This window comes from Sebastes umbrosus, chromosome 24 (assembly GCF_015220745.1).
Source record: "Sebastes umbrosus isolate fSebUmb1 chromosome 24, fSebUmb1.pri, whole genome shotgun sequence".
Classification (NCBI taxonomy): domain Eukaryota; kingdom Metazoa; phylum Chordata; class Actinopteri; order Perciformes; family Sebastidae; genus Sebastes; species Sebastes umbrosus.
The window spans coordinates 14,356,352-14,381,135 of NC_051292.1; the positions used below are offsets into that span (position 1 = coordinate 14,356,352).

At 42.5% G+C, this 24,784-nt stretch overlaps 1 protein-coding gene and 1 long non-coding RNA gene across 13 annotated transcripts in view; one reads left to right on the forward strand and one right to left on the reverse strand.

Moving 5' to 3' along the window:
- The first annotated feature begins 277 nt into the window (after nt 1-277).
- LOC119483682 lies at nt 278-24,777 on the forward strand. Its single transcript, XR_005205775.1, has 3 exons — nt 278-291; nt 11,105-11,111; nt 24,690-24,777. It is a non-coding gene; the product is annotated as an uncharacterized LOC119483682 (long non-coding RNA).
- Nucleotides 508-24,784, reverse strand: part of dmd (dystrophin) — a 309,740-nt gene continuing 285,463 nt past the window's right edge. For 11 of the 12 annotated variants that reach the window (XM_037762036.1, XM_037762033.1, XM_037762037.1 and 8 more), the window contains 12 exons: nt 23,386-23,543; nt 20,712-20,878; nt 17,426-17,537; nt 16,149-16,285; nt 15,571-15,609; nt 13,185-13,250; nt 8,699-8,764; nt 6,768-6,926; nt 5,767-6,010; nt 5,057-5,171; nt 4,688-4,777; nt 508-1,212 (listed from right to left, as the gene is read on the reverse strand). In XM_037762036.1, coding sequence (XP_037617964.1) covers nt 1,094-1,212; nt 4,688-4,777; nt 5,057-5,171; nt 5,767-6,010; nt 6,768-6,926; nt 8,699-8,764; nt 13,185-13,250; nt 15,571-15,609; nt 16,149-16,285; nt 17,426-17,537; nt 20,712-20,878; nt 23,386-23,543 — 1,472 coding nt within the window. In that variant the 3' untranslated portion in view covers nt 508-1,093. The remainder of the gene's footprint in view (nt 1,213-4,687; nt 4,778-5,056; nt 5,172-5,766; nt 6,011-6,767; nt 6,927-8,698; nt 8,765-13,184; nt 13,251-15,570; nt 15,610-16,148; nt 16,286-17,425; nt 17,538-20,711; nt 20,879-23,385; nt 23,544-24,784) is intronic. The other variant, XM_037762039.1, reaches the window with a different exon arrangement.

Genomic DNA, 24,784 nt, shown 5'->3' on the forward strand with positions numbered 1-24,784 from the left:
ATAAAAAAATGTGCGATTAAATATTTGAATCGATTGACAGCCCTAAATATATATCAACATAGTATATAAATACAAATTGTTAATAAAATTGATATTTTAATCAATAGGGATGACAGGATAGCTCCTCTGGGCCTTCTGGTGCTAAAAAAAAAGAAAAGAAACACCAAGAAGGTTTTTTTTCCCTACTACTTCTTTTCAATTCCACTAACTGTGTAGTTTGATTATTGGGAAATGGAATCTGAACGATGTTTAATTATTTCCCGTTATGTGCTTTAGGTCTGAAATGACCTTGTTGACTTGTCTTCGTTCTGCATCGGACCTATCACAGCATCTGTTTATGCACACAGTACAAACACTGGGATAAAAACTGTTGCCATAGAGATGTTAATCCTAGGGAAGATGAACAGATTGATGGATGGATAGATGGACGGATAAATGAATGAATAATTCAAATATAACGAGGTTTTGTCATCCAAAACCCCCCCCCCAAAAAAAGCTGTAATGTTATGTGGAAATTAGGCACCACCACACAAACACGCACACACAAACTCACACACACACACAGTCTCACAGACAACGCACTGTAAAGATCCAGGATGCCTGCATTACCTTGACAGTAGTGTACGCTGTTATAGAAAGACATGTTCCTCTTAGAAAGCACCCTTATGATTACAATCATTCTTTTTTTTTTTTTGATACAAATGTCTGAAATGCTTTAGCTGTTTCCCCGATTACAAAGAGATGGCAAATATTCGACCACACTGAACACACTTATTTGTATCTCAGCTCTCTTTGCCCCGCCCCCAACCACCCTACTCTTGTTTTATACAATTGCATAGAAGTTTAAAAACCAGCCTCTGTTAATAATAAAACAACTTCAGGACGTTTTAAGAAACTACTGAAATCTACAAGGTATAATGTTTTTTCTTTTGTTTTTGTACGCGTCGTCGCTGGAACCGCAATCCTTCACAAAAATAGATGTTATATATTCTCTTTGTAAACTGTGTTTCCAATCCAGTTGTTTTGACTAGAAAAGCATGCGATAGGTAGGGAGGAGAAGAGAGGAAGAGGAGAGGAAGAGGGAGGTCGGGAATCAGAAGGGCAGGGCCTCGTGCTGTCCGGCGCTCTGCTCGTCTGTCATCACGCTGACTAGTGACTCCATGGCGCGGCCCAGATCGTCGGCCATGTGGAACAAACTGCCAATACTGGGACCTGGAGAGAGCGAGAGGAAGGAGACGCTTAGACAAAACACACTAACAGGGATAGATTGAAAGGTTAATCTGTGCTAAATACATAACAAGACATCTACAGCCCTGCTAGCAGCTCTCACTGTGAAGCAATGACAATCCTACGGAAGCCCTGAGAGGCCAGTGAGAAAAAAAAATAATTTCTAAGTGTGATCTAAATGTTTTTTTCTCTCATTTGTTTAAGAACACCTGTTTCACAGATAATTATTATACCCCATATAGAGTGCTACGTGAATGATTCCTAAAACCGGGAGATGAGTTAGCATTTTAGCACTTCTGGTTCCCCTGTCTCAAAGTTAACGGGCTTTTCGAATGAGTTTTTAGTTTAGATGCCTGAAATAAGGTCTGTGGTTAACACAAGCTGTAGAGATTTTAACGTCTTGTTCTACGACATTAAATACACCAATAAATACCCCACTTGTGTGAATTTTTAAGCTTTTATGTGTTTTAAAAGTGGCTAAATGAGACTAAACGCCATCACGCCGTCTCGTCCGCCTTTACAGCCTCGTTGTGTTTATACTCGCGCTCATGCGACCGTGGTGTAGTTAGTTTATAGCCCAATGTTAGTTTTTTACTTCTAGCTATTGCATTCACACTTCACACACTTTTGCCTGTTGGGCTGCAGTTTGCCATGTTATGATTTGAGCATATTGTTTTATGCTAAATGCAGTACCTGTGAGGGTTTCTGGACAATATCTGTCATTGTTTTGTGTTGTTAATTGATTTGCAATAATAAATGTATACATAAAGCAGCATAAAGCAGCATATTTGTCCACTCCCATGTTGATAAGAGTATTAAATACTTGACAAATCTCCCTTTAAGGTTCATTTTGAACAGATCAAAAATGTGCGATTTATCACGATAAATCATGGACAATCACGCGATTAAATATTTCAATCGACTGACAGCCCTACAAAATACCTAACATATGTATTTATCACAAACAAAAATACATGTCGGTATTTATCATGGATGGTCTAGCAGGCGTTTTGATTGTGCGACACCACTGATGTAATTAACGGTGCCGAGAAGATGACCAGAGTAACTGATGAGCTCACTATATAGTCATCTGCATAGATAGTGAGTGGGGATTAGTGAACGAGTGAATCATTTCGGGACACAGCGCAGAATTCTCTCTCGCTCGCCTCTCAGGGCTTCCGTACAGCGTGTTAGCATGCTAACATTTGCTAATTAGCACAAAACACAAAGTACAGCTGAGGCTGATGGGAATGTCATTAGTTCTACAGGTGTTTGGTCATAAACCAAAGTGTTGGCACTCTTGACATTTAGTAAACAGTATGCGAACGTAACATTATCAAGGACTGTGCATTAGCGTTACTTTACTATCTTTTGTGTGTTGATAAAAATGAAAATAAATCTTTGGTTTGTGTTCACTCCATGCCAAATATCATCCCCGTACATAATTTATATTTACATAATAATCCAATCCATGCAGCAGGTACGCGGCAATGGAGTGACTACCATCCCATTTCATCTGTAAATTCAGATTGTCATAAGGTTCCTTTTTTTAGTGTGTCCGAGGAATCAGCAATGATTTGTGCCTGCAGCCTTGGAATAAGAACCCCGTGATGCTATTTGGATCATAAAATGTCAAGCAAACTCCCTCTTGCAGGGGGTTTTGCTTCAAATGCACAATGGGACCAGCTTGGTTCCAGATCTATGAATCGCCGCCCCACATCTCCCGGGTTTTTTTTAAGCAAATGTAGAAAATCAATGGAGTGAAAAGTGTGGTTATGAGGCTACAATGGCACCCCTAGTGGGCCAAATTAAAGCACAAAGAAACATGCAACAAACAGCACTGATCAACTCAGACGACACTGGAAGTTTGCAGGAACAAATACACCATTAGTGTCTAACATTAATGATCTATACATCTATGTTGGAATCTATCACATTGTGGTTCGATCCTACTGGGATTGTGAATCAGCTCACACAATCAGCTCATCCCAAAATCTAAAAACACACAGAGACGTTCTACGTACACACACATCACTACTTCCTGCTGTGCAGAACAGAGCGGCAGTGTGACAAGAGGACAGAAAAGGGAAAGGAAATTAAAGACAGGGAAAGGGAGGGAGGACAGATATATATATATTTTTTTTCCCACAGCATCACTGTACCATGATGGTTTTACACTTTTTGTGCACAGTTTGACCTGCTATAACAGCAAAAAATCATTAAGCCAATTATTAAATATCACTCATGACCATGGCGGCCAAAAGTGGTATCATCATGGTACTTGAAATAAGTGGGAATGCTCCGAAGAGGGTGGGGACATGAGGTGAGACGGTGGGGACAGAGAGAGAGAGAGTTGAGCCACTGACCTGTCATGGGTGTCCCCTTCTCCCTCCTGGCTCATGGAGAAAAAGAGGAAGAGGAAGAAAGGAAAGGAAGGAAGAGGAGAAAACAATCAGCTTTGTGTTGGTAATAGAGAGAAAAGAAGGTAGGTGAAGATTTGATATATTTGCTTCATTTGAGTCTATGTGGAGGTAGAAGGAAGTTGCCGCTTTGATTCTTGTAGTCTGAGTAACGTGACGTCATATCTGTTCCGTATCCTTCAACCAAAACAAACCGCTGCGAGCCGAGACGAGAAATTAAAAAAAAGCGGAGGGTCGTCGTGGATACGACCTGCACCCTCACATGTTAACTCCAGCGTGGTAAACACTACACATCCAGTAAAGGATGGAAACACTTTCACACATTGACAGGAAAAGCAGTAGACCATGGATGTATAAAGAGAACGGAGCTGACGGGAGAGCTAGAGACCACCTTGGAGAAGTTAGAGGAAGTAGACACGTGGGACTACGTCCGGTTTTCAAAATAAGGCGTTAACAAAGGGAACTATATATACAAAATACATCTATGGAAATAAGATTGATTGGATTATATTCCCCAGAAGTATAAAACATTACATGTCCCTTATAAATTAAAAATACCACCAATTTGTGAGGGAGATGTCTTTATTCTTTGATTTCTGGGTTGCTGAAATTTGTTTTATAAATAATTTCTGACAATGACTGGTGTATTTGACATCAGGACATGAAAATAAAAAAAAATTAATGGATTAATTTAAATATTTTGCAAATTAAAAGACCCTAGAAGTGTATGATTTAACTTTTTCCCCATGGTCTAGTGTTAAAAAAGTTAACAAAAATCGCAATAAATTGTAATATCGAATCGCAATACTTAAAAAATCACAATACATATCGAATCGGCATTCAAGTATCGTGATAGTATTGAATTGGGACATCGTTACCACTGTATTTAACGGTGGTGTCTGCGGTGTGTAGTTGATCTAACCTTGCAAGTTGAAGCGATGTGGAATATTACATTTTTTTCCCGTAAATTTGTGAGTTTTGTCTAGTAAATTTACCACTTTTATCTCGGAGAATGACATGTTAGTGTCGGTGTTGCGTACCCTGGCTATGAGGAAAAGAATTATTGAGCTGTTCCATCACTTCCTCCAGCCCAGATGCATCTTGGGAAGGGCTGGACAGCTCGTCATCACCTGAAACAAAAAGATTTGGAAGATTTTCCATTTTAATAATAACGCCCAGTCACACACACACACACACACACACACACACACACATACACACACGTTTAAACAATGCACTGTAGTCCGATGTAGAACAACGTCCAACAGCATGGCCTCTACAAGCTGTGAGATCACACATCTCTATTTATATCCTCCGTGCTTTTAAAAAGGAAGGATGCAAATTAAAGGATATACGTGTGTGTGTGTGTGTGTGTGTGTGTGTGTGTGTGTGTGAGAGTGTGTTCTTACCCATTGTGTCAGTAGTCTGGCTGGCTGCCACGCGGAGCAGAGGGAGGGAGGAGTCGGAGCGCTGGGAGGAGGTGGAGGGAGAGGACAGTGCTGTGCCGTTCACCTTGGAATCCGTCTGACACACACACACACGCACACACACATTAGATACACAGCAAATTGGCAGTCATGCTGCACAGCTTAATTAGAGGAGTCAAAAGGGAAGTGAAGTGTGTGTGTGTGGGACCGAGGAGTTGGCCTGATCCTCCATGTCAGCTGTTACTGGCAGTCAGACAGTGCGGAGGAAGCTGCTTCAGTCTGAGCTCGGAGCTCGCTGGTGGGAACTTCACATCGACTCCGAGGCTCGCTTTTATTAATCCGGGGACACCAGCGGGGTCCTCCGCTGCTGCAGCGGCGGCATGTGAGGGTTAACTGCCTTGCTCAAGGGCATGTTTCACAGCAGATGTTGAGTAGGCAGAGGCAGTTTGGTCGTAATTGTGTACAGAGTGTGGTGAGGGATCTGAAGCAGCTTAGCTCAGTGTTACTAAACTCACTTACACTCACAGGATTTGCTTTTATCTCGGTCCTCTCTGTGCTCATATCTGAGAGGATCTGTCGCCAACTTGTGCCGATTTGACCAGCTAGCTGTACATTATCCCTTATATATATAGAGATATTTGTCAGATATGTAAAGGCTATGTAAGAGGCTGCCATAGTGAGTGAATGAGTACCTGCTCCAGCAGCTGTCTCAGCCTGTGCAGTTGGGACTCCAGCTGTTTGTTGTGGTCCTCCAGTATCTGCATACGGGCCTCAAGACGGCCTTTGTGCTGCCGCAGCAGTTTGGCCTCGGCGATGAGCTCGGCGTCGCGCGCGCTCTGCGGCGACACCGGGAGCATCTCCGGGGGCGACGGCAGCGGGGACAGGCCCTTCCTGTCGTGGGCCTTCTTCAGGCGGTCGTACTCCGACTGCAGCTTCCTGCAGCGAGGGGCAGCGGAGGGATTAATACGCTGCTAACTCGGATAGAAATGTGAAAAATATCAAATGCCCACTGCTTAGGAGAGAAGGTGAACTTTGGTTTTATTGATTACGGAGCTGGGTCATTGCAGCGACACAGTGCCGGATTTATATATAAAACAGTAAACACAGTTATCCCCCGTTTGTTTCCTCTAGTTTTGTTGGAATTGGAATGAACAAAGTGAGGGCTGAGAGTCAAATGTTCAGTCTTTATTGGGTACTGTTTTAGGACATTTGTATTCTAGGACTGATTAAATCGGAGGAAGAGACGAGGACACTGGTGCTTGGCTGCCCTTATCAGGAGATCTTTTATATTTATCATGGATATAGATGATGTGTTTTGAGGTTATTGTCGGACAATTTTTTGTTGGTTTATTGAGTAAAAGAAACTCACAATGTGTAATATGTATCAAGGTTTCTAATTCTATTCAGTATAAACTACATACTAATCATCATAGTATACTGTTAGCAGTCCTGATTGGACACCGGAGGACACGGAGGCACGTGATTTTTTTTCCCAGATTACCTGGCTCATGCACCACTATCAGAATATAGTGACCGTTTTATAAAAATAACTTCATCATATTTGCTCCAACCTCACCTACTGCTGCTTTCAGGTGAAGATAAACTTCTACTGATCCCCCCGCGGGGAAGTTAGAGTCCAGATGCAGCCGAGAGAGGATAATCCCAGAGAGATGGGTGCGGTGCGTTCACTGACCTGTTCTCCTGCTCCAGGTCGTTGAGAACCCTCTCCAGCTCTCCCTTCTCCTCCGTCTCCATGGAGATGAGGATCTGGGCCGGGCTGCGGGGCTGGCTGAGAGGAGAGCCTTGGTTCAGAGACTGGCAGTAGTGCTGGATCAACATGTGCTCGTCATCACTGCAAACACACACACACACACACAGCAAACACATGCACACACACAGAGAAAATGGAGAAAAACAATCAGCAAAGAGAAGCGGAACAAGAGTGCACCACAGAAGAAGAATCTAAAACACAGCAGTGGACAGAGAGAGGGCCAGAGCTGTCGTCTACATTTTGTCCTGAACTCGTTTTTGCGGCGCTGGGTATTCGGAGCGATTCGATCGACCGCGCTCTGCCACCTCTTAAAGATCACGCGCGCGGCCTGCGGTGTTTGGAAGGATTTTAATTAGGCCAGGTAATGCTGCTGCGTTCTCACCGCTCTGCTTTCAGCTCAGCCAATCTTCCATTGTGAATACTAACAGAGCTGCAAGATATGTACTGGATGAAAAACAACAAATCCCCTTTAAGGTGACTTGAAACTATGACGGAGGAGTGTGTTGCTCTCTCAAGTCTGGTTTAAAAGAGTGTGTTTGCTGTGTGTTTATTGCACTTGATTGTCCTTTGACCGGCGAGCAGTCTTGACTTCTAAGCGTGTTGCTTCATCTGCTTTTATTCAACCTCTTTTGTCTGAGAACAATACTGCTGATATCTCAAACATGTCTTTTGAATAACCGAGTGAACTTGTTGTGCCGTTTTCTGGTGTAACCGGACCTTTAAAGCCAAGACATTCATTGTGATTTGGATGATTTAGATTTTGACCAGCTCTAATAAATACGCATTTTCTGTTCCTCTCTCTGTACCGTACAAAACTTCACATTTCTTTGTAAATACAAACATTTTTGCAAAAAGGGGAATCAGAGAAAGCAAATGCATCGTCATAGTGATGTGTTTATAGATTGCGAACATAATATGCTTACATGAATATGGCACATGTTTATATAAACACTAATACTTTTGTTTATAAGCTGCATATATCTCAATTATAACCACCCAGAGGAAATATGATCACTGAGGACAATATGAATACTATATATGAGATGTATATAGATACTTGTATGGGATATGATGACGCAAACACAAATAAAACAATAACATGAGGTTATATTGAGCACATGTTAACATAGTAACTGACATATATATATATATATGACATATACACACATATATGTATATATATATACACATACATACATACATATATGTGTATATATATATTTATATAAATATATGTATATATATACACATATATGTACGTTTATATACTATATACATTATATACTGGAATATATATATAATTCCTATTTAAGTTTTGACCAATTTATTGCTGCATTAAAAAGTTTACACTTGAACTGTAATTAATTTAAATAATTCCTGTTAATTTTGAAAATATTTTACCAAGTTCCAGGTGTACGATTTATTATTTTAATAATAATAATAAATAACAATTCAGTAAATTTATATCTACGTATTTTATTTTATTTTTACAAAGTTAGGAGAGCGATGTTCAAGTCCAGCCTGATGTTGTTGTTACCGATAACAGAATGATCCCAGTCACTTCCACACAGTGAAGCATACAGCTTATTAATTAAACACTGGTATCCGATGCCCAAAGCCCAGGTATTGGTACCGGATGTGAAAAAGTCCATCGGTGCATCCCTAATATATAAACATAGTCAGTGATTACATTAACATGTGCTCAATATAACCTCATGTTATTGTTTGTTTCACAACCAGCCAATGGAAACAAAGAAGACGGAGCCGGTTCACACAGCGGCGAGCCAATCAGTGAGTGAGTGAGGAGGGTTGAGGCAAAAAACAAAAGCAAGCAAACAAAAAGCGGTTCTCACATGCTCTCATTGGGTGAGATACTGTCATTCAGATAAGAGCCATTACGATTCTCCATTTCCGCTAACCTGCGGAGGGGGAAGAAACAGAGCAGTCAGTCAGTCGCAGCAAGTAGCAGAGTGTAGAGGGAAAATCCACCTCAAAAACAGAAGGCAGATATTTTTACTGAGAGGATTGTGTTTTGTGCAGATGGAAAACATTCAACTGCAATGTGTGGTTTTGTGCCACTAGGGGGGTCTCTCGATCAAAACAATAAGAAAAGACGGATGGCATGAAGTAGCGTGGGATCATGGGAATTGTTGTCTTCACCACCATTGCGGTCAGCTTTGGCCGGTTAGGGTTCCTTCAGTGTTCATCGTTCAGGAGGCAACAGAGGTCTCTATACGGAATAAAGCAGTTTGACTTTCTCTGACAATGTTTCGCCAGACAAAGGACTTTCCGGAGGGGCTGTGAGCAGAGCCGACGTCTGCTCGGCTTTTTTCTCCCCGATAACTTAAGATCCAGACATTCAGGAGGTTTTTAACGGGAGCCGGATTATCCGCAGAGGTCTCTAGTTCTACTGAGAACCCTTTATACTCTAAAGGTTTCATCTAGAACCCACCCAGGGTTCCTCATGAGGCTGTTAGAGGGTCACAGTTCCTGAGGATGTTTTACCACCCGTGCTTTCAACAATCCTTGAAGAACTCTTTCTTCCAAAAAGGGTCCTCTGGATGAAAAGGGTTCTTAATGGAACCCTTAGTCTTACAAAGAACCCTTGAAGAACCCTTTCTTAAAAAAAAAGGGTTCTGAGTAGAACCTCAGCCCTTCAGGAAAACCCTTATTTCGAAGTAGTTCTCATGAAAGCTGTTCACAGTAGCAACAACCATTCATCTCCATTGTATTGAGGTAGAGGCAGCGGATATAAACAACTATACGCACGGCTACATACCACTAGAAAAAAAAAAAGTGATAAAAATATGCCTGTTGTAATATTGTTGAACCGATCCATTAAAGGAAGTGGTATTATCTTTTTTCAGAAACCAGAGTCTGGCCATTAAGACTTGTAAACAACCCTCCCGGCTGCGCTCCTCCAAACAGCTCTATCATGATAAAATAGCTGTGAGCGAAGAGCCAAAGATTTAAATTGCTCCGCCGCTATCTCCGCTAGATCACTTTTTCCTGGTGGTTGAAGTGTGTGCCCGAAAAGTAAAAGAGATTTTTGGGGCTTTATCAGCGCTCAAAAAAAAAAGAAGCTTGGTGCTTGGCAGTGAGCAGTTTGAAGCAGATGGACTGTGACAGACTGGCATCTGCCCAGGCCGGTGTATTTGTACTCATAAGCTGCTGCGCGCTACAGAAACAAGAGATAACCTCGTGGTTTGGGGGCCATCGGCTCACTCGAGGCTTAATTATGTTACTTCTTCGCCCCTACCACCTTCCTTTAATCTGCTGGATGGTATCTGGAATCCACCAGATCTGGACACGACAGAGCTGGGGAGTGTGACTCAGCATGTGCGTCCGTCAGCATGTGCTGGTGTGTATTTATATATGTGTGTGTGTGTTAGCCTGAGGCAACAGTGAGTGGTGTCAAACACTCTGCGGCAGGGATCAAGCACTCGGCCTGTGGCTCAGACCTCACACCGAGGAACGCCAACGGCGCCCGACTGACTGTTTCAACGACCGATCGATCGACCGCTTGATTGACTCATAGATTGATTGATTTGACTGCTTCTTGTCCGTCAGCGGTGGGTTTTTCTGGGAGCGGTTAGGATCACTGCAAACTGCGGGAACACGGAAATATTTTGGTGAATAAGCTCTGATTGAGTCAGCGTGGCACCGCAACAATACTGATGGCTTTTCTCTCCTCTGAGTCCAGTATCGAGGAGGGGGTTTTCGAGCGCACATGCTGGCGCACCGGATGGCACGAGCAACATCTCAGATGCATTATGCATATGCTGGACTCTCACTGCTTATTCACCAAAAAGTCAATGCATCACTTTGTCATGTGAACACTTTCTACTGTGTGCAAAGGGATATCTTGACATTTGTTTTCAGCCTCATACTATTTGTCATCATTAGGAATCGTTGTAGCACATTCAGCATTTCAAAGTTAGAATGTAAGTTCTCTTTTTCTTCCGTGTGAAAACCCCCCTGCAGTTACGATACGTTTAAAGGGATCATTTGGATTTTTTTGAAGTGGGGTTGTATGAGGTACGTATCCATAGTCCGTGTATTACCGTGGAGTTTGGAGAAACAGACAGGAGCACAAATCAGTCATCAACGCTTTACCTCGGCGTCAGACAGCCCTTTCCGACAGAGAACTGAAGCCGTTATCTATACTGTCTTCGAAAGCCACCAGACTCCATTGACAAAAACAGTCATTTTTACCTCGCAGAACACAGGAGTCGCTGGTCTACCGGTGCCTCGATCAGTTAGTTTGTTTGTGTTATTGTGTGACTTCGGCTTTTTAAAGGGTTAGTTCGGAGTCATCTAAGTCACAAAATAACACAAACTAGGGTCCTATGATTTTGCGGAAAACACGGACAGAATCGCGGAATCACGGACCGGTCGCGGCAGATGACCGCCCAACCAGAGCCCGGTTCTGCTCTAGGTTTCTAAACGCTAAACAGGGAGTTCTTCCTAGCCAAAGCGCATAACAATTCAATGCTCCACTCGCCAACAGTTTTTGGAGCTTCCTGACAAAAGCCCCGAGATCAGTCGCAAATTGGCGTCAGCTCGGTTCTCGCTGCTTAAAGACGTGAAGCCGAGAGGCTCGCCGATGCATCACCTAGCAGACTGAATGTGTGACCTGTCAAGGGAGCTACAGCCAATGAGAGCGCAAGACACGGGGTCTTTTGAGGTCTGGTAGCTTTGAAGAGAGCATAGATAACGGCTTAACGGCGAGGTAAAGCGGTGAAAATATTCTAAATATAGTGCACACTTCAACAGATATTGATTTTTTTAAAGTGGCTAAAATACATTTTACTGCTGCCCTTGTCCACAGCAGTACATTACTTTGCTCCTGTACTATAACTCCTGTCTGTTTCTCCAAACTTGAGGCGTGCCGACCGTCATCTACTGTAGGCAATACACTGACTATATAAGTACCTCATACAACCCCACTTCAAAAACATCTGAACTATCCCTTTAAGGAAATATAGAGACTTTTACATCAAATGGCAAATGCCTGGCGATAAAAAGACATAGTTTGTCAAGGTATCCCATTCTCCATCATAAAAAAAATAAATAAAAAAATCAACAATCGTGCATAAGCTACTTCCAAAGCACTAACATATACAGCCATAGAAATATCTGGAACCTTGATTTGAAATGTTTTAGCTGTTAAAAGGTACCGGAAACTTGTGACTAAATATGCATCACTGATGTTGTCTTGCCATCAGCTCTTAGAAATGTCATCAGTTGCTGTTAATTGCTCCCATGTTGTTCCTTTAATTACATTACCTCATCTTTTTCTATACCTTTATTTCCCGGTTCAGACGCTGGCTTTTTTTTAAACGGTTTTGCGCAAACAGGGAACGCTCTTTGTCACCTGGGCGTCGTTAAGTCATTCAGAGAGCTGCTGATTCAACTCTATCATCATTTTGGAGGCTTCAGGTGTTTCTGTGCCTTCCTTCATTAAGTAAATAGTGAACATTAGAACCTTCATGAAGGGAGGGAAATGCGTCCGATACTGCCCAAAATTCGGGATCGGGTATTGGCTCCTGTCTGTTTCTCGATCTATTGTTAATAATACACCTACTATGGATAAGTACCTCATACAACCACACTTCAAAAACACCTGGACTATCCCTTTAAGTTTCCTGTACCTTTAACTCATCATTCAATGGAAGATATAAAACAGAAATTGTCCCTCTGTATTAAAACCACATGATCATCTTTGGGCTGACTGTATATGACACATGCCTGAAAGGTAGTTCCACATCGTCAAGTGTTAGCATTTAATAAGATTACTCAGACTAAATGACTACAATAGACTCACTGGGTTGCGAACAATTGCGTTAAGTCATGCCTGAGTGGGTGGGGAAGCTTTCGCTAGATGAGAATAATCGGACTTGTTCTGAGGTGAAAAACACCTCGAAGGTGTGACTCACAGCTTTAATACACCATAAAGCTCTTTAATGATCAGCTTTTAGATCTATTAAGTGGAATGAACATGAGAATGTTGACCGAAAGTTCCCCCAGAACTGCTTCAGTGAGGAATTAGGGCGACCGATCCCCCCTGTGAGTTAACGAAAGACAGACATCCCAATGCAGGAAGTGTGCCGCGCTTTTACTGTTTTCTCCAAATTCATTATTCCAAATCGCATCAATCAAAAGGTTTCTGGTGTCGTGGTAGAGCTCTCTGGAGGAGCCATTATCTGCGGCGCTCGTACAGGCCGAGGATAGCGGGCGGGGAATGCAAAAGTGGAACACGGGGAGAAGGTTATACTGTTCGCAACGCCGTGAGTCTACGCTGCGAGGAGCTGCTGCTGAATGCAGATAGTGTGTTACCGGTTGGCGTAGTGCTCGATCCGAGTGTGCGTGTCATCATGTGAGAGCTGAGGGGACGATCCAGGCCTGCGACAGAGAGAGAGAGAGAGAGAGAGAAAAAAGAGATTCATGAATCCAACCAGGAGGGATTCATTAATGCCGATGCACACGTGCACAAGCCGCATGAATCCACAGGAGAGCTGTGAGGGGAGTGACAGTATGAGGCACAGATGTGTGGCGGCGGCGGTGTGAAATGCTCTGTAAATAAGCTCCCCCGCTTGTATCCTCTCCACTCCCCGGCTCGGAATACATTTACCTTCGCTTCAAAAGCGTCGGATCTGAGATCTCGCACCTCGTCTGCCGAGGGAAAGATCAGTATTTTGACATCATTAACTGCGCGTCTCTGAGGAGCCTAACAACTCTTCCTGCAGTGTTTTAGTCCTTGAGAAATTAAGAGTTTGACTCTTTAAGATCCTGGAAACGTCCCTTTTACAAGGGCACCTTGACGCTTTGGAAGTTTTATCTGTTAAGAGCCAAACAGACGAGTTACAAATGAATGACTAAGGATCGGGATAATCCAAAAAACATATAACACTTCTAGTACATCTTCTTTATTATGATTCTAATGCGTGATTCGGAGATTATTCGCCACCGGTGGTTATTGGTATGCCGCTACCGTTTCACAGGCTTATGGCTCTTATAAACCTGATATCACTCATGTTCCACTTGCAGACACGACTTCCCAGATACAGACGCTAAGTGACGTATACTGCCGAGGGTGATGTGTCGCCGCTGACTTGGAAACAGCTTGCCACTCCTGTTTCACCGGCAGATAAGATTTCTCACAGACACGTCGATAATGTGACACCTGTGTTTTAGTTCATGCTTAGTTAGGGCCCTATGAAATCTGTTTTAGGATACAGATTCCGTTTAGGGTTAAGGTTCTTTTCTGTGTTTTCCATTTGAATTTTTCCAAATTTTTTCATCAGTTAAAGTGTCTAATCATGTGATGGATTAATCCAATTTCAACAACTCATAGGAAAATATTCAAAATGTAATGAGTATCAAGGAATTTGCAAAATAAATTGTCTGAATTTAGCTGTTAGTGTCAAATTCCTCAGCTTTTTGGATGACTAACAGGTGACCCCTCCACCAGGTCTCACCTCAACCCGTGTCTTGCCCTCTCATTGGCTGTAGCTCCCCGACAGGTCAGACATTTACCTGCTACTTGATGCATCGGCGAGCCTCTCGGCTTCACGTCTCTAAGCAGCGAGCTGAACCAACGCCAATTTGCCTCTGATCTGGGGCTTTTTTGTCTAGAAGCTCCAAAAACTTGGCGAGAGGAAAATAATCTAATTCTAATAATCTTCGACATGAATGTGTGCGTACCTGTGTGTGTGTGTGTGTGTGAGTGGCAGCTGAAACCCCCCGATTGTCATGAATTGCATCCACATTTTGGCAAAGTCCGCGCTATATTACTGCCAATTCCATTTTCATCATCAGATTTCCGCGATTCTGTCCGTGTTGTCCTCACCGAGGAAATCATAGGGTCCTAATTAGTGTAGAGGTCTTCACGGGTCCAAAATGATGCATACATTTTATTCTTTAAAAAGGAGACCAGAACAGGATAATTAGATCCGGTCAAATGGAGATAAGACTCCAACACTGGCAGCTGCATGGTAATTTATCATTTAACAAGCAGCAGCAGTGGCGGGAAACAGCAGCAGCATAAGAAACTAATTCAAAGACTCGTTTATGGAAATAATGTAAATCCTGTTTTCACCTCCTGCACCGACAACAAAACTTTCTGTATCCAACCGGGTGATAAACTGACAGAAGATAATCGTTCTCTATCTGAGTTTTATCTGTCAATCAAATTCCAAAAAGTCAATGTCATTAAATGCCATTCTTTACATAAACTACTGCTTGATTTCCCAAATGGACTGCTGCGATAATGACACACAGTAACACGTGATCAGAGCTGATACTGAGTGATTTGCTAATGGGCATTATGTCAAAGTGTCTTTCTGAAAGTAACAGGTGGAATCTATCAGTGGAACAACAGGGATACCAAATTTGAAGTTCTTATGTTAAATCGTTTTCGAGTTCTACTCCGGAAACGAAAGTGTGACACGCGAACGGACGGAAGGACGAACGGAAGGACAGACGGAAGGAATTTGAAGTTTTGCCTGGTCCGGATCGTTTAAAGAAGAGTGACTCATCCTGAATCGCAGGTCTGCAGGGCGATGTGGGGTCAAGCAGCAGCGACAAACTGTGAGATGTTAACCCAACACAGCTACAAACAACATGGCAACTACACAATGAGCGTGAAATGGGTGGGGTTGAGTGTGTGTGTGTGTGTGTGTGTGTGTGTGTGTGTGTGTGTGTTTGCCAGCCAGGTACTCACGCATGGTCTACGGGCCAGAAGTTGATCAGAGTGACAGGACTGCAAGACAAAAAAACGTGAGATGATGACACAGGAAGTGGGAGGACAACAGCACAGCAAGGCATGATGGGAGCTGTAGCATGGAGGGGCAGCAGGAGACCAGATTGACACAAACAGCACAGCGTGATAAAATAGGAGTCACAGTGCACGTGGTCACACACAAAACAACACAGCAACAATATTGATAAGGTATTGATTGTTGATTTCAGATATAATAAAACATATGATGGGATGTATCAAACCTTAATGAGTGCATAAAGGGTGTGTGTGTGTTGTTGCATGAACACTCATGGCACTCATAGCTTCAAAGTCATTAATCCCTTATAGACCATATGTGTATTTCTTGCATGCATGTGTGCGTGCACAGGTGTCACTGTGTGTGTGTATGCATGGGTTGAAACGCAATGCAATCTGAGACTTGTGGGTGTTGTGTGTCGTCTAATTCAGGTGTGTAATTAAACCTAGTTTCTCTTCCTGTCTGTCCTTGTGTGTGTGTTTGTGTGTGTGTGTGTGTGTGTGTGTGTGTGTGAGAGACTCACGTTTCCATGTTGTCCCCCTCCAGGATGGTCTGGACAGGCAGGTAGCCCATGCGTGGGTGTTTGGCGAAGTAGCGCTTGGTCCTGAACTTGTTCTTCAGCACCTTGGCAAAGTCCCTGACATCCTCCCCTGATGTAGTCTGGAGAGAGAGACGGAGCACAAAGGTGGCTTTGTTCACTCCATGGGAGTGAGGGAGGGCAAAACACACACACACACACACCACTAATTTATTTCCAGCCCTTTTGCCTGTATTCACACATCAAGTGAGTGAAGTTAATGCCCTCGTTGTCAGGTCTGAGTGTGTCGTTACAGTTAGAAGAGAGAGGGAATAGATTTACGACTTCTCAGCGTCTTTATTTCAGCCCCTGGGCCCGTGCTAAAAGAAATCACACTTTAACCCTCTAGATGGTAGGAAAAATGTGTATACAACTTCAGGTTTTACTGCTACACTGCTGCTTGTGTGGCCCCTGCTGTAAAATTCAGAGGGGTTTCTATGACTTCCTGTATTATGTCAGAGATTATCTATGACCCAAAACATTGGATTCCCTTCCCTGGTGCAGCAGCTTGGTCTCTACAGACTCCTCTGGCTCTTTAGCTGCTAAATGCTCCGTATGTTACGGAGATGAAAAAAATAAAGACTTATTTTTAAATCAACACTTCCTGCTTTCATTTCAAAATTAAAGCCTTCAAGCGTTTTTTTTTTCTATGGACAGTGTTGTAGAACATGCAGTGACTTGGAGAGCTCCATGAATGAATATAGTACGGAGTTTTAATTGTAGATTATTACTATTATTTACAAATAACCAAACATTTCTTAACCTTTCTCTGTCTAAAATAGATATAAATGATATTTATAATGAAATGAAATGGCCATTAAAAGGCAAACTCTATGTAGAAAGAAAGGGCTGACAGCAGCAGCTGCAGACACGCAGCTGAAATGCAGCTAGTGTGAACGCCCGACCCGTGTATCACGCAGCCACCACGCCACGCAGCCGCCACGTGCTCCTGACGTTCCTGGTGTGTCCCAAGGCTTAGGCTCGCTTAAAGTGCAGGGGCTGAAATACAACGTATACTGGTAGGAAAAGCATCCACACTCTCCACTCAAGATGCATTCACTGTGGCAAGACGAACTTTGGGACAGACTGCACGGATCTCAGCGTGCAGATTGTTTCCACTTCAGGAAGATAAATGATTCGACAAGTCTGGCAACCTTAAAAAATTCCCATCTTCACCGGCCTCATTTACACATTGCAGAACAGGAGTATAAATATATTCATACCGGAGTGCAGTACTCGACCATGGGGTACTGCATCTTGTGTCCCTTGGCGACGCGACCAGAGAAGAAGCAGCTTTGGCAAATGTCATAGTTGAAATGTTTCAGACTCCGATATCTGGTGGAGAGAAGAGAGGACGAGGGAGGGAGGTCAAGGAAGCAAAAGGAAGGAGACAAAAGGAGAGTGAAAAAGAAAAGAGAGAGCAGAGGAAAGAGAGAAAAGAAAGGGAGAGAATCAATAAAAGAGGGGGATTTATGGCTCTGTTTTCTCCAGGGTAGGAGTAGTTAAAATTCTTTCAGGCCAGTTCCTAAATGAGATATTTATGCTCCGGCCCTGGGAGTCTTCATTAACATTTATCACTGCTCTTGTCATGAAGGGGCCCACCAACAATAGAGCAGACACACCTCCCTTTACGGGGCCCAACCTCCGGTTGGACAGAATGCCTCCTGGGCTTCACCAGTATTTTAAAAAGGGTCCAGGTTACAGATACGACTGCGGTTCTGTCACTATAATCAGAGCATCAATCATTCATATCTACAAGTGGGCTGTTTTACTGCCCTGCTGCTGCTGTTCAATTAGATTAAGGAGACAAATAAGGTTCACAGCTGGATCTCAACTCTGGTGACAGAGCAGTCTAATTGATCATATGTGTGAGGCTAATTTGTTTTTACTGGTAATAATAACCCTGACACACACATTTAGTTTGTACATGAGAGAAAATTACGGAACCCCCGAGAGCATGGCTCTCGACTAACTTTTTTTACCGTCCTCCCGGAACCGTCCCGAAATACAACCTGAATGCGGACCATACCAAATTTATAATCTTTGTTTTTCTACATTATCAAAGTGACATTCAACATAAATCGAAACTAAAATAGTGGTTTATTTTTGTTCATAAATTTATAATTTATCCAACACTTTCTTTTTTTTTATTTAAAAAAGTGATTTTAATGTTTTATTATTTATAATTTGCATGTTTGTTTTGATTTTGATGTTAATAATGCATTTAAGTTAAATTAAAATATGTTTTGTGTGTAAAAAAGTAGCATTTGGTCAAAAAACAAGATCTTGCATAGGACCCCCAAAAAGCTAGGACCAGCCCTGCTAGCTGCCCGTCCTAATGGTACGTGTCCCCCGGGGCGTTTTTTATCGCGAGGGGACGCGCTGCTTCCCAGCAGTCGGATCTAAATTGGTTTCGCTCCTGTGTTTATAACGTAAGAACACGTGAAAAAAATGTTTGTTGTTGTAATACTCATTTGGGCCACAAGAGGCTGAAGTGCACCACTACTCCACGTCTTTAATGGGACTAAAAGCATTCAGGTGAGCTTTAATTGACATAACTTATAGGTTTATTAAGGTATATGTACCTTGTGTTTAGAGCGCATGGAGGAATTAAAACTCACCTGGAAGTAAACATGAATGTTTTTAGTCCTATTTAGAATGCACTTCTAAATGTGGTGCACTTCAGCCTCTTGTGGCTGAAATTAGTATTACGACAAAAAGCAGCTTAGAAAAATTGAATGAAAAATTCACCTGTTTTTACAGATGAAAAAAAGTAAGTAAGAAAAAATTATAAAACTTAGAAGACTTAGAAAATGAATCACCAGAATTGTTTTTCTCTCTTGCCTCTCAGGGCTTCTGTAGAAAACTCTAAAAAGGATAAATATCTCTTCTATCCCCCGTACACTACGTGCCACTTAAGGACAGATCTGTTGGTATCAGTGCTTCCTGCGTACAGAGCTAACTCCCCGGTAACATCAATTTGGCAATTATCAATACAGCTTCTTTGAACAGATGCTGAAGCTTCTCGTCTCAAATAGCTGCTTCTAAAACACCTCACTGGGTGTCGTGATAAAGACAATAGCTTTGTGGAGCCGACCAGGGGAGCCATCTCTTTTTCATTTGTTTCTGTGTACACATGAAAAGAAATATGAAAATCCTTCTTCTCTTCTCCCTTCTGTTTTAAATAAAGAAGAACACTACAGGGACACTCTCCCTTCAAAATGAAAAGCTCTTCTGTATTATCTCTATAATAAAAAACCTCAGACAGTTATTGGAAAAAGATGGAAGGTGAGAAACAAAGATATCTGAAGGAACATATATATATATATATATATATATATATAGGCTGCCGGTATATGCAGCAGACTAAATATTGATATATTCAAACAATATTTCACAAAGTCCAGAAGCTCTCAGTGTGCAGTTTAATCACGTTCAACCCTCCTGACGACGGGAACAGAAAGGTTCAGTGCTGCACCACGGAAGAGCAGAATTCTTTTTATTCAAGACCTAATTGAAAATGAAATCAATTTTGTGTTTTATTGCTCTGTATGTAATGAGATGAATGTTCTACGGCTCCAATTCTGCTCATTCAGATGTGCTGCTCAAAAGGTGGATTACATGCCCGAGACAAAAACAGTGAAATCTTTAAAGAGGACCTATTATGCTTATTTCCAGGTGCACGCTTTTATTTTGGATTTCTACTAGAACATAACTCTTTGGACTCCGCTCCGGCTCCTGCTATAACTAGCTTTGTTTGAGGGCGAGCCAAACTAGTCTCTAAGCAGGTATTATGCAAATGACTTACTTGGTGACATCACCACGTTACGGGAGAAAAGGCGGGACTAATGCCTAGTTCACATTACACAACTGTAAACCTGATTTTCAGCTTTTCAAGCTTCCCGACAAAAGCCCCAGATCTCAGATCCGAGAGGGTCGCCGACGCTCGCCGATGCCTCACAGACACATTCCAGATATCTAGCGTGCTAAATACGTGGAACTAGAGCCAATGAGAGCGTGAGACAATAGGAACTTACTGTTAGTGCTGCATTTGCAACACAGAGCAAAGTTGTTGTTGCACCCGGAGGAATAAATAGTAAAAGGAGTGTGGAAACTGGTGGAAACAGGATGTTTTTTTAAACCTGTGTGCCAACAACAACATCAGCAATGTGTCTCGCCAATGGTATCACGTCATTTACCGTGTATTTCTCATGCGTGTTTTCGTGACAAAACGTAGTTTGGCGACTTCATCGGCGAATTCGACCTCCTGTCAGTCATGTAGTGTGAAAACCACAACGGCTAAAAACTAATTAAAGACTCCTGATTACAAGACAACATGTTGTGTAGTGTGAACAGTACCGAGATCTGACCACTTTGAAATAGTGTGAACTTTGCAGACCTTTTACATGCACAAAAACCGATATAACACACTAAAGGAAAGGGGAAAAAAAGCGCATAATAGGTCCTCTTTAAGGCACATTTGTACTCTAAATTGACGGCTCTACCAACCTGAATCCTATGATGGGACACTCCTTGCAGATGTTGCACTTGGCCTGGTGCTTGGCGGTCTCGGCGGCGGCCACGCGGTGCAGGACAGGTAGCCACACCATGGACTGAGGCTCCAGGCGCATCCAGTCCAGGAACATGGCGGCTTCCAGCTCGGGTTTGTTGTTGGCCTGGGAAGAAGATGAAGATACGGTAAGCACGGTTTCTTTCAACATGACTGAATCATTAAAATGCAGTTTTTTTGGAAATGTTTTATCCCCCTTCTTATCTTCTTGCGAGGAGATAAAATCACCTCTTGTTGAGAATCAAAACTCCAGTAAATGTTTCATGTGTCTTGATGTTTTTTGGTCGTGAAGCGGTAAAAAATGACCTTGAATGTCATGATGTGAAATAAACAGTTCAGTCAAAAAAAACTGCCACATTTGATGACTAAGACTCTGCTACAAGGACTTTCACTTACAACCGCTCCATTGTTGTCCAAAAAACACATCAATGAGCCACACTGCTGCACTGGCTGACATGTTCCTTCATCACCATGAACACACACACACACACACTGGAGTTTATTTTGACTCAATCCCACTAACACACTGTCCTGCTGCTAGAGAAACTCACTAGAGCACCCATTGTGGATTAATCCACCGCTGAAAATAGTCCCCCAACAAATGCATGATTTGCTCCTGTTTGCTAAAAACTACAGTGAGCAGCTGTTTATGAAACTACTGAGCTCTCTAATTGAAAGAGAACCAGAGACCACATCCATCACTTTCCCATCAGCAGGGACTCTGGGAACTCCAGGGTCTTTTTGGAGTTCCCATAGAATTGACCCCCCCACACATCTCCCTCTTTCTGTCTCCCGCCCACATGCTCCTTCTCAGAGGGAGCAGCTGGAACGAAGCTAAGCTATCTCCAGTAGTTTTAGGGCTAGATGAGATGAGATAGTCCACCTGGTGTGCGTGCCTGGGGGTGTGCATGTGTGAGATTTTCCTAAGGACTGCTTGTTCAAAATAAAACGCCTTCTGTTGGTGATAATGACTGGAATTGGCGGTGACAGACGGGCATACGGAACATAATTTATACACCTTGTGTATGTTTAAACAGATTTTTAAACTTTTTTTTTTATTCCATCTAATACCACTGAATAGGATTGTGCTGTTTCAAGGTCAAAACAATCAAGGAACCAGACTATTACAGCCTCAACAACATGAAGACTTGATGCTGACAGCTCACATATATCAAGGTTTTTTTATCAGTGGCTCTGTCAGTCATCACAAACATATTCTATGAGATCACGGTATGTTTGTAGCGTCCCCGTTCCGTGAGAACCACGTAAACGAACACAGGAGTTGCTGGTCTACCGCTGCCTCGATCGGTTATTTAGTGTTATTGTGTGACTTTAGTGAATCCGGACTAACCCTTTAAAGTCACACAATAACTCAAACAAACAACGAGGCAGCGGTAGACCAGCAACTCCAGTGTTCTGTGTGGTAAAATGACTGTTTTTGTCAATGAAGTCTGGTGGCTTTGAAGAGAGCTTAGATAATGGCTTTCAGTTAGCCGTCGGAAAGAGCTGTCTGACAGAGAGGTAAAGCGGTGATAAATATTTTATATATTTATTTATAGCGCACACTTAATGATTATTTTAGGTGTCTAAAAAAGGTTTTGCTGCTGCCCCCATCCACAGAAGTACATTGCCCTGCCTCCGTGTCGGTACTCCTGTTAGTTTCTCCAAACTGGGGGCGTGCCGACCGCCATATACTGTAGGTAACACTCTGACCATGAATAACTAACTCATACAACCCCACTTGGAAAAATCCGAACTATCCCTTTAAACGGTTGTTGCTACGATTGGTCAGTTGCTGTTTGGGGGGAGGGTCTTAGCAAATGGTCAATTTCCACAACATTCCCTTTGCCGAACACGACAATGGTTTTACTTTCAGAACACATTTGAGGAATAAAAGCTAAATTGGGTGTCCAAAGTAGGGACTTTAAACATGAAAATGCTGGATCATCTCTTGGAGATTAGGGATAATCCCGTCAGACTGCAATTACTGGAATCCTTTGGGGGAAAAAAAAAAATCATGTGAACGCTGGATTTGCTGCTTGTTTTGAGGCTCAACCGGGGATGTTGGTGTAGAGAGCTGGAGACTTTGCTTCGCTGTGCTGTCACACATTTGATCATTTAAATACCCATGTGCAGGTATATATATATTTATATAGGATATATATGGTGTTCATTCTGTCCCATTTGTTTGTGAGATTTGTCCATGTTTTTCATTCCCGCAACCTCTCTGCATCTGTCAGAGATCATTTGTTTGATCCCGTGCAGGTCGTCTCCGGCTCTGTTTACCGGAGTCTGCCACGCACTTGTTTTTATTATCCTTGCTTTATCCATGTTTTGCCCTTTATTTTCTGCAAATCTCTTAGCAACCATCCAGTAGCTTTCTATAAATAAACCCGATTTAGCCCGATGTAAACAAACACTCGGACGCTCGGTGGGGCTGTTGCTAATATGTGACCTTCATCTGGAGGGCCTTAGGCATCAGTGCAAATAGACATGCGGGGCTACTGCAGCATTCGACTGTTACTATTATTAGTGAGGACATTCATTAGGACTGCCTAGAACTCCAGACTCAAAACAAAGCACTTAGAGCGTCGGTGAGTGCGTGCCACGTACAAACTGGAAGCAGCTGCGGACGGAAGGCTCGATGTTGGATCCGCCGAAGGAAGCGACCTCGCCGAGCTGCCGGGGGATCTGGATGGAGTCGTGGAGGAGGAGGCCCAGACGACGCTGGTCACAGAAACCTGTCGCGCTGGCCACCTGTCTGAACAAGACTGAAGGATGGAGGATGGAGATGGAGATGGAGATGGAAGAGGTGGACGGGGAGAGGGTTACAAAGGGAAAGACGCTGGTTACAAAATAAGCACAGACGCACCTCTACACACATCAGACAGGTCGGTTAGAACTCGGTATTCTACCTGTTTGTTCGGGAGACATCAGACTATCGGGGCGCATAGATCGTGGGCTTCTTTCGACATGTGTTTTCAAAGTTACTACAAGGAACTTTCATTATTGTGTTGATTTTTGACTGACTTAACTGTACAATAATTAATATTGCAAACAGTGCAATACTGTCATTAATACTGTACATTCAAGAAATATTCTTATTTATACCGTTCTGGCATCTATATTTAACACATTTAATAGATCCCACTTCTCAGCATTTTGTATTTACTTATTTGCACTGTGGTTATTCATATATATTGCTTGCCTTAAGTCAAATATTTGTACATATTTCATATTTATTATATTCTCATTTTTAATTTTAGCACTTATTTATATTTCTTTACATATATTGTGGGTATATTGTAGCATTATATATATTTAATTTATTTATATTTTCTTACATTTCTTTATGTTTAAACAAGAGCAACTGTAATGCCTCAATTTTAATAAATCTCGGGTCTGATTTTGGCGGCCCCATGTGAACAACTGTTTCCATGAGCACCACCGCCTTGTGTCGTAAAGATCTGCAGCTTCCAGACTCCCTTTAGAAAACCTCTCATTTTAGGCATCAGGATTATATTGAGACTGTTTCAGAACCAGTTCAAAGTTCCTGGAGTAACTTTAAGTATGCGTGGAAGTTTTACTCTTTCAATACATCACGCTGCTCATCGATGACAATACGATGTTACCATTATAATTATGGAGAGATACAGCAGAATTATCGCTGAAAAAAAGCGTGGGATTGATGCGGTTATACAAACAGCTTCAACAAAACTATTATTGTCTCCATTATTCATTTTGCACTAATTGACTGTTTAAAAACCCCACACCATCTGGCTGCAGATCTGTGGTACTGTGTGTTCACATCCTGCGCTCTGCAGTATCCAAGCGATGATATGAGTTCCTGGAGACTTCGATTTTGTTCGTAGAGCCGTTGTTTTCATGCTCCACTGTGATTGGCTCAGCTGTTTCAGGGTTATGGCTAGAAAGGATCCGTCTTGTGTAAAACTATCGCGAGAGTTTGTGCTCATGTATTTACATTCTGCAGGCATCCTGTATCTCTGTGTCT